This window comes from Eubalaena glacialis, chromosome 14 (genome assembly GCF_028564815.1).
Source record: "Eubalaena glacialis isolate mEubGla1 chromosome 14, mEubGla1.1.hap2.+ XY, whole genome shotgun sequence".
NCBI classification, from domain to species: Eukaryota; Metazoa; Chordata; class Mammalia; order Artiodactyla; family Balaenidae; genus Eubalaena; species Eubalaena glacialis.
Window position 1 is genome coordinate 20277 of NC_083729.1, and position 10521 is coordinate 30797.

Here is a 10521-nt window from a genome sequence, read left to right on the forward strand (position 1 = left end):
AGCCTCAGAAGTCACCAGAGAAAACACCGCCCCTTCGTGAGAGCGGACCTGCTCTGGCCTCTGGCAGTCACCACTCCTTTGCTATCTTGACTTTTTATTCTATTTGAAAAGAGGACTTCCTCTAAGAGCCAGGAAAGCCACACGGTCCTTTATCAGCAACGTTCTGACAGGATACAGATCAAGCCCCGAGGCCCCATTTGTAATGCGTTCTGCTTTTTATTCAATTTAGACTTCACATGAATTTGGAGGGTGAAGGGCCTCCAGGGATTAAAATAAACCATTTGTAACTTGCATGTTTTATTTCCCAGTAGCTTGACTCTTTTTATATGATTTGGACTTTGGGTTCCATTTATGGTTCAGACAGATTGGCCAATAAACAGAAACTACAAAATGAAGGGTCGTATTGAAATCCGTGAGGCTGGCTCCTGGCGCCGCTCGCTTCTGTCTGCTCGACTTTACTCTGCTTTATCCCCTCCCCCACCTTCCACCTGCGTGTTTCCCACGTCTGTCATCTAACTGCTGGCCTATCTACCCTTTACTGAGTATCTGACCTTCCTCCTAGAACATACGTCCATCACGGCAGGGCGCCTGGGGAGCCCCAGTGCCTACTGCGGTATCTGGCTCCTCAGTACGTGAACGTGGGTGAATCTGCTTGTTGTCGTCAGTGGGTTGTCCTTGATTATAGCCGCTACTGCTCAGGACCATGAGTGTTTCAACAGCAGGGTATGCATTTAGTGGATACCGTAATTTCCATTCTGGCACTTGTAGCAAGAGTCCTACTTAAGCTCAAAATTGAGTAGCCCACAGGCTATATACTAAAGCCAAGATTCCAGTCTTTCCATATCTGCTTCTGTGGCTCGGTTTCTCACTTTCTAAAGACATCAATATTCTGTTTCGACTTAACGATGAATAGTTATCAATGGTTTAATACATTCTCCCCTTCAGAAAGCATTTCAATTTTAATGACAATTTTCAAGGAGATAACACAAAGATGACAATTGTAGGATTGGGGACATTGTAGCAGAGATAATGAGGAAAATATTACTGGATAGGAGCACATTGTCTGGTGTTTCTGTATTTTCTCCCCATGAACTGTTCCTTCCTACTTCCATGACCAGAGTTATAAGCTCCTGGTTGAGAACTTAATTTCCTTCTTGCTTGATATTTCCAACCTGGAACATTTAACTATTATATAAATTAATTTATCTCATCACAGAAAACTCAAGCCAAGTTGAAACATCTAACCACTGTGCATCACTTCATTGCTTCTGTCTTATCAAATTTTCAAAAAGGGAAACAGAAAGGTGAGAACTCATGTTTACCTGAAGGAAGACAATGACAGGTGCTGTTGGATTCTGTGATGGAAGCCACATAGCACGATGTCTGGACAGTTTCTGAACAGTTACAATCAAGAGAGTTTCTACAGTCCCTGGGGGCTTGTCCATGGTCTTCGTGGAAATACAGGGTAAACTATTCTCCTCAAGAATCCTGTCTTTGGATGCTTGTGTGGATTTGTGCATAAGCCACTGCAGGACTGAAAAAAAAGCTGGCCTGGCTCAACCAGATCAGCGATTTAGAGACTGGACTTCCCCACTGGCTGAGGCCTACATCTCCAGTCCCAGCAGATACAGAGAGCAAACCTGATGTACGTAGAGTTTGCCTTCACCAAGGAGTTAACTAACGGGAAAGGTTACAAACTATACTCTCATTTTTATCTTTGGACCCATTTTACAATGATAGTATTAATAAACCATGAAGAAAAAAAATTTAAACAAAAGACTGATGAAACAAAGAAAACCAACGTGCTAAATATTCAAACTGTTTTTATTGCATTCTGTCTCCAGGGAGGACTGGAGACTTCGGATATCACATGGCTGTCCTGGGAGAACTGGAGACTTCGGATACCACATGGCTCTCCTGGGAGAACTGGAGACGTTGGGTACCACATGGCTCTCCTGGGAGAACTGGAGACGTTGGGTACCACATGGCTCTCCTGGGAGAACTGGAGACGTTGGGTACCACATGGCTCTCCTGGGAGAACTGGAGACGTTGGGTACCACATGGCTCTCCTGGGTCAAGTTTTAGAATGCGCTCCTCATTTCTACTGATAATCTGTTGAGATGATATTAGGAAAAAAGGGAGAAAGCCAAAGATTTGAGTAATTATAATAAGCATACTCTTCCTTCAGTTTTTTCACATTGTACAAATTCATAAAGTAATACTAAAAATGATAAAAAATACTTTATTTCTTTGATACAGAATGTACAATATTGCACTCATGTCGCAAGTAGTGTGTAGAAAAAATGAACTCTATTCAGAAACAGCCATAACAATTGTCTGGGCCTGATATTTTATGGAATCACCAACTATAACTACAGCACTGCACCTTTAACCCACTGAAAAGGGCAACGTTTGATAAAGCCTTCTTTGTATTCCAGTGTCAGTGACCAGCAGTTTAGAAACTATATGCATCAGTATATAGAGAGGAAACTTTCCAGTTACATAAATACCTTTCACTCTGAGGCACTGATGATCTGTACCCATGTATTAATGAAATAGATACTATCAAGATATTTTCCATGCTGTATCAATAATTTTTTCTCTCCATTGTGCTTAATCATATTATCTGAGAAGCTATTCTTTTGTGAACAAAAGAAACTATTTTGCAGCAATAGTGAAAAGCAATTACAAGCTTTTTCATTCAGATTGAGCTACAAAGTTTGATTTTCTCAAAGTCACTCAGCAAATTGGGGTAATTCCGTTAGGAAAGGACCCCTGGCCTCCAACCACACACTCAGGCCCGGAACTTAGGCATGAATCTGAACGGACAAGAGGGAGCGTTAACCCATCCTGCTGGGGTCTGGGGATACCCTGTTCCTGACAGCTACTTCCAGGAGTCGCCTCCACTGAAGTGCAAATGCTTCTCGAAGATCTTGGTGCTTTTAAATGGTAACCAATTTGTTTTTCTCTTTTTTCATCTATTACGTGGATGGTAGAGCCTGCACCATTTTGATCTCAGATAAATCTGAGCTAGGTTTCGGTTCATCCTATTCTGAGAATAGAAAGGCACATAACAATTTTACTTAAAGCATTCACATATAAAATTAATGGAACCTGTAAACAAGGGAACTGCATATATGAAAAGGTCCTTTAAAGAAAACTCCTCTCATCTTTGACATTATCTTTTAAACTAAGTGTAATCCAGTGAACGGCAAAACAGCAGCATTTTTAAAAAAACAACAGGGAAAAATTTCTTAGAGCAGGGAATCTTTGTCTTTCTAGAGACTACATTGACAGAGGTACGTCCGTCAGCCAACAGAGCCTCCCCGAATGCGCATCTGTGTTTTACTTACAAACAGGTCGCCACAGTGCTGAGCACTTTATAGAGTAGTGAACGCTCTGCTCACAGTCAAATCTGGAAATTCAGTTAAACAACACACAAAAAGACAACCAAGGAGAGAATGATTTTAAATTATCCTGATAAAAACTAAAACCATATGAAGTGTAGGAAAACTATTTGAAGACCAACAACTATGTAAAAATAAATATTTAAGTAACTCAAGGACTTATTCTCACAGTAGAAGTTACAAAAATAGAATACAATATTGAACAAATACATGAATATATCAAAATTGGTTTATAAAATATTTTACCATTGAGAAACCTATTTCTCTTCCCTCCCGATTCTTCTAATAATTTTATTCTTGAAGGGACATATTTTGATAAAACATTGTAAGCTTTGACCAGGTGACAAATTTTCTTTGGGTTGTCACCATCGATACAAAATTCCTCTCAGAAGTTTCGGAATCTGAAATCTATTTACTCTGAGTGTCACGAGCTGGTTCAGATTTAGGGTCACAGTAACTCCTTACCGACACCCAGAGGCTAACCCTTGTCTCAAACACACCCTTTTCAGAGAAGGGTGAAGTGTTGCCAACTTTGGAATGATGGCCTGATAGGTGGGCGTGTGAATTAGACCAGAGAGCAGGGCACGTCACATGTCATGAGTCCATGTTCTGTCTAAACCGAGGCTTTTTATCCTTTTGGAAGCTGGGAACAAGAGAACCATGGAGGCACATTCTAAACGGTGCTGCAGAAGAGGACCACTGCTGTTGATCTGAAGGAACGAAGCTCCAATATTCTTCTGCCAACTCTCAAGGAACTGTCCAGGTACAAGAAAAGGTTTCCTAACAGTATTTCAGCTCTTTATCTTTTAATGGTACCTCTGCATGTCTACAACCCAACAGGAGTGGCGTTCACAGAATGACCTTGCAGCTCACAAGTGGTTTTAAAAGTGCTTTCTGATTCATTTCATAAGATGATCAGTTGCACAGTTTGGCAATTCACTGTAGTTTACAGGGCAGTGGTGCTTAGAAATTGAGGTTTACATGTGAGTATGCAAGTGTGAGCATGTGTTTGCTCTTTGTTAGCCAGAGAATTTGTGTAGAATATAACTTCTTCTGATCACAGAACTTTGATTTAGATGGTGCCAATCCATCCAATATGACTGAAGAAGTAAATACCGTGGCATTCATGTTTGCTTTTCATGCTCTTTGCCTTTTTTTCTTTTTAAAATTAATTTAGATATCATTAAAATGTATCATTGTACCTCTTTGTCAGCAAGCCACTCAAAAAGATGCCCTTGAAAATATTTCCAAGCAGCTTTTCCCTCTTCCGGAGCTCTCTGGAAGCAAGGATAGGTCCACCTAACGCAAGAAAATATCCTCCAGAGCTTCAGCTGTGTCGTAACAGTTATAACTCAGCTAATTTCCCAGTTCTATGCTCCCATCTTCTCCATAGCACTTCAAACCTTCTGAAATTGCTTAGGCTTCTTCAATGGTGTGCTTTATTCCTGGGAAAACAGCAATCATATGGACACCTGGGTACACTGGACAAAACCTGGCAGTGAGGATGGCCCTGGGGTCCCAATCATCCAGATGTACTTCAAGGAGTCCCCACTGTCGGGAAGGCTTGCTTCCTGAGGAGTAAGGAAAAAGCTGTCAATCAACACCAGTCTAGGCAAAAGTTATAAAGCCAAGCATTGAACTACAAAGTCTGGTCCCTGCAGTTTTTGGTTTTGTGATATTTTCTGCATTTTAAACATCTCCTTTGCACATTTTAAATTTTGAAAAGAAATCAGTAGCAAAAACAGCTATCATCTGGTTTCTCTGCATCCATCTCCCTGCAGGCCTTTTTCTGGGGCAGTAAAGAAAAATTTCTTTGAATGTTGATTGGTAAGGCCCAGTGCCCACTAGCACAGAGCTGGACAACAAAATAGAACACAAAGCAAGCAGTACAAATAAATTTTTAGAGGCAAACAGATTCTTCGCTTTCAAATACAAATCTCTCTAAAAGGCCCAGGGGCTGGCCTGAAGACAGAGTAGGTAGGCTTATTACAGCTCAAGCCACTAGTTTACCTAAAATGCACTCTTAGTTGGTGACTACAGAGCTTCCCAGCTAGTCAAAAAAGAAAGAAGCAGAAAGTCAGGAGTGTCCCAGTTTGTTTGCTCTATCTCCCCATGGCACCTTTGCAGATGGTGAGACAGTTCCACCCCCTAGCTTTTCAGTGGCCCACATCTACCAAAGAGAAATCTGAAGAGAGCTGGGCAATGTCTGAGATTTTGGCCTTAAAACCGAACAATGTTTATCCCTAATTAATTCAAAGGACAAGTTACCACTCTTTCATAACAATATTAAAATCAGTAACATATAGTCTGTGCAAAAGATAGAAAACCAGAAACCTAAATTTTGGCAGGCCTATCATTTTAATGAATTGAATGACAGGAAGATGATTAAACACCAGTAGACAGAAGAGCAGTTTTCAGGAATTATACACTGGGAAACATCATACCAAAATTATCCACATGTAACTATCTATCACTAATGGATCCCAGGGGGACTGCATGCAGATTCTACAAGTCATTCTCCACCTCTGATATTCTCAGTTTGGGAAAGCAAATATTTTTACTCCATGGGGTAATAAATTTGTGAACCTTTTATTTAATTCTGGATGGGATATTTTTATTTTACTTTATAATATCTCTATCTACCAAGGGGACAAAAACCTCCATATAAAATGTTTTCTTTTTCACTTAGAAAGCATATATTTGTTCCTCTCAAATTTTCTGAATTTTTCATGAAATCTTAAAATGAATCCGTATGGACTCCAACACAAATGTCCTGATAAACTAGAGAAAAATTACACCTTGTAGTCTTGCTTCCACAGCTTCCAGAAGTTATGGAATTAATCTCAGGCAAGTAACCCTGTGAGAAAAGGTCAGCTGCATTTTGTTCAAGCTGCCAGAAGACCCTCACCAATGAAGGCAAAGGGTCTGAGCTCTCTCCTGGCTCTTCTTCAGAGGGGACTTCGTGTCTGCGGACGCCGAGTCGAGGGGCCATGATCATGGGCAGACATCGTCCCAGCCCCAGTGAGCTGGAGAAAGGACATGCATTTCTTCCTCACAATTCTCCGAGCAGCCAGCCCTTAGGTGTCCTGGGTGGAAGTTCAAATAACCTGAGCTGTTTTGGGTCTAGGAGAGTAAATTGGTAGAGAAAATCTTTACAGTGCTGGTGCTTGCCAACGACATACAGCAAATTGGGCAGGTTCCGCGTCAATTCCATCTCCCTTCTCTGAGCGGTAATATGAAACAGCTCAGGATACAGGTGACAGCGTCCCCCACTTGAACAAACAGGGTTCCGTAGAGGGAGGGAGAGGGTGAGTGAGTGAACCTCTGTTCTCCTGCAGAGGCTCACCCTGGGCTGTTTCCTAAACCTGTGTCACTTTCTCTCTTGCCTCAACTACTTCTCTGTCATAAAAGTGAGAGTTGTTACAGGCTAACCAACCTTCTTAAATCTTTCACAGGCTCAGACCTAAAAGGAAAGGTTATTTGGAAAGTTACTTCATGGACTGAATCCTAAACTCCCTCTCAGGCTTTCACACTGGAGCACTGCGGGTAAGCGTGGGGCTGGGTCTCGACGGATCAGAGGAGAGTGCTTTTATTTTGATGCTGTCAGGTTTTATTTTGGTGTGTTTGTGTACCATTGTGTTACTTCAGCACTATTTGCACCACCAATTTTACCTATACTCTTTGCATAAAATACAGTGCACTCTGGCCACCTGGAAGGAGCTTATTTATAAGTTTACTTTTTACACACTACAATAGACAACAGTTTTTTTGTTTTCCTTTTCTGGGTTACAATCGTGGAACACAGACACACAGATTACTGACTATATGGAATCATAAAGCATAGAGGTTGAAAAGCATCTGCTATCTGCCTTCGTTTTATGGACAATGGGAGCCTAAGCTAGAAGTGCGCGAGTGGTTGCTACCAGAAGCACTCCCCACTCCCACTGAGAGCTCCATCCTACACAACATCCCTCTGGGACATGCTGGCCCCTGCAGCTTCCTTCCTCCACATCAGGGTGTTCATGGCCAACCCTAACCCTGGCCAGCATTCACTCATCTCAGTTCCCAAGACAACCGGTGAAAACTACCAGTTAATGTGTGCTTTTAGTTTAAATTCTGACTGCCTATATACATTCCTTGGGGATTCAGGCTAGTGGAAATGCAACAATCCTCAATGAACTACAAGGGAGCACTTAAGTCATGACCCTTCTGAGTTCAAGAGAAAAAATGAACTCCTCTCTTTTTGCGAACTGTCACAACCGTACCAAGACCATGGCCACTGGGGGAAGTTAGGCTTTTTCCAGGCCTCAAACACAGGTGAGCTGTGTGCATCATGTCTGCGGCAGACTCCCTCACCATGCTGAAGACTGATACTGTGTGTTCAATTAGTCATCTCAAGGGCAGAAAAAATACTTCCACCACATGTATTTCACAAACACCTGTAGCAAGTTGTCAGTGCAGGGTCAGAGAAAACAAGATATTTCAATGTTTAAAATCTTGGTTCCCAAAGAGAACCCTGAAAAGGTACCTTCCCTTCTCTCTTCACTACCCCCGGAAATGCCCTCTCCACAGAGGTGACAGTGAGGATAAGCATTCCTTAGTTCCTCAGGGAAAAAGAACTTCTTGAGATCAACCCTGAGCTACTGATGTCCAAGGGGAAGAAATTTACCTCCGAAATTATCATCAGAGGCAAATAAAATACAGAATCACTGCCAAGTAGAACTCTAAGATGCTAGTTATGATCTAGTCCAGCTCCCAGTTCAACAAACTGCAGCTCCTTCGTGTGAACTCAGCTGCTCCCGCGACTCTCCGGAGGAAGGTCTCCGAACAATTTGAACAAAATTTAGCCAAATAAAGATCTTTGCAGCTAAATGAATGTCAAACTGCTGACAAGATCCTGTAGAGAAGTTCTCCTCCCTCCCACTTGGGTAAAGGCCTCCAGGAAGTGCAGAGCCTTCCTTTCTGCTGGAGGGGAGATGGCAGCCCCACCCCAGGGCCACAGGCTGACCAGTCAACTCGCATCAAAGCTCTGGATGCCCACAGGAACTGGGGCCCTCAGGCTATGTTGAAATCAGGATAACAGCTGAGGTGTACAACCACTTCCTAACTGAGCATTTATAATCCCCATGTCTCCACTTTTCACAGTAATAGACCAACTGGCATGGTGTTAGTGTACACAATTACCTTTCCAGGCAGCCAGAAACCGCACACTCAAAAGAACTGGTGCAGGCCCTGCGGGCACCTGGCCTGGCGGCCATTCTGCTCTTCAGCAGCGGCCACTCTGACGCAGGAGCCTCTGCGTCTCCATCTCTAGGGTCCCTCGCTACTTGAGAAGGCTGGAGCTACCCGGCTCGCTCGGTCACTCCCCAAGCCCTCACAGGCACGCCACACACACACCCCTCCCGGCCTCTGTGGACGCAAACCTCGGTCCGGGTCTCCCGGGGCGCAGCGGTCACGCCGGGCCCTGCAGCTCCTGGCCGGGGGTCTCCTTGGCCTTCTTACAGGTGTACAGCCACTTGATGATGCGGGCGTTCCTCTCGACCACCGAGGTGGTGCTGGGCACCTGCTCCGTCAGCTCTCCCTCCTGCAGCCCCTCGTCGCCGCCGCTGTGCCGGGAGAAGCCGCTGTCGGAGGTGGCGACGCTCACGCTGCGGACCTTGAGGGCGACGAGGTCCGACCCGGCGGAGAAGTTCTCCCGCCCGAGCGCCTCCACCACCTCGGGCTCCAGGCCGCAGTACTGGAAGAAAGTGTCAAATTCGGCCAAGGACGCGGAGTAGCGCGAGCTGAGGTCGGACTGCGAGCGCTGCAGCCCCCGGTGCCTCGCCCCGAGCAGCTCCGGACCCCGGGGCGCAGCCGGGACTCTGGAGGGCGCCCTGACCGGCGGGGCGGGGGCCGGGGGCGCGGAGGGGCCTGGCACCGCGGGAGCCGCGACGGGGCCGGGCTCGGTCGGGGCGGCCTCCGGAGCCCTGGCCCCGCCCTCCTCTCCCACCCGGGACGTGCCGGGCGACCCCGGCGTCTTGTCCTTGCTCGGCCCCTGGAAGAGCTTCTTCACCAGGCCTCCCCTGGGGCTGTCGGCTCCCGACCCTCGGACGAACTCGCATTTCTGTCGGTAGATAACCAGCGAGTCCGGCCTCAGCGGCTTCCGCGCTATGGCCCTGCGCGCCACCGGACCGGGGACGCGCGCCGGGGGCCGAGGGTCGCCCGCCTGCCCTTGGTTCGCCCCGGGGCTGCTGCCCTCGCAAGCCGGGCCTGGGCCGGCTCCCGGCGGGCCCCGCACGTACTTGGAGCGGTCGGCTGCCAGCCTTTCCACCGCGCTCCTGCGCGTCGGCCCCGCCGCGTCCCGGGCCCGGGGGGCCCCGGAGTCCCGGGACAGGAGGCGCTCGCGCGGGGGCGCGTCCAGGGCTGGCAGGGCGCGCATCCTCGGGGCTCGACAAACTGCGGAAACGCGCCGCGGCCGCGGCGCCCGTCTGGCCGCCAACCAATTCCGAAGTCCGCGAGGGGTGGGGAGCGTCTCCCCAGTTCCCGCCGGCCGGTCGGGAGCCTGGGCGAACACGAGTCCGCGCGGATTGGCTAGTTGCCTCGGTGCCCGCCCCGCCGGCTCCTCCCCGCCTGCTGCCGCCCCCGCCCCTCACCGCGCGCCTGGTTCCCGGGTCCCCGCCCCCGCCCACACTGGCTCCGGGCAGCCAGTAGCCGGGAGGACTGCGGGCGGACCTGCCCCAAGGGGGCTGCGCGCGGAGCCCGGCGCTCCGGAGTTGGGAGGGCCAGTCTGCGCCACAGGGCAGAGGAACGGGGAGGGACCGAGTTGGTTCAGATCCAGGTATCAACCGCCTCCTCCCAGCCTGGGAGTGCCTCGGGTCCCCGTTGGACGCTGGCATTTCCGGACTGGGGGAGGGCAGAGCGGCTCACGGGCTCCCCCCCCCCCCCCCCGGCAGGTGTCTCGTGTCCTTTGAATTCTTAAAGTGACCTCAGCGTGTTTGGAAACTTCTGACTCTGATTTCCTAAATCTCTACCTGAGCACTACTCTTAACTGTCAGAAAGAAAAGTCTATAAAAGGAAAGGAAATGCATCGCAGGACAGGTCAGTCTATGTGTTAGGTAGAAAGAACCCAGGAACC

The 10521-nt window shown here is 47.4% G+C and overlaps 1 protein-coding gene across 4 annotated transcripts; it reads right to left on the reverse strand.

Moving 5' to 3' along the window:
- Window positions 1–1816: 1816 nt before the first annotated feature.
- FAM110C (family with sequence similarity 110 member C) lies at window positions 1817–9927 on the reverse strand. Of its 4 annotated transcripts, none has more exons than XR_009703762.1 (3): window positions 8831–9927; window positions 4610–4978; window positions 1817–2112 (listed from the first exon to the last, which is right to left on the reverse strand). XR_009703762.1 is itself a non-coding variant. In XM_061210751.1 (2 exons), exon 1 carries the CDS (start codon window positions 9823–9825, stop codon window positions 8860–8862), a length of 966 nt encoding a protein of 321 aa, XP_061066734.1. In that variant the 5' UTR covers window positions 9826–9927; the 3' UTR covers window positions 1817–2112; window positions 8831–8859. The 4 variants fall into 4 exon arrangements, 1 of the variants encoding a protein (XP_061066734.1); XR_009703761.1 differs by having other exon boundaries at window positions 3873–4978; XR_009703760.1 differs by having other exon boundaries at window positions 3654–4978.
- Window positions 9928–10521: the final 594 nt, after the last annotated feature.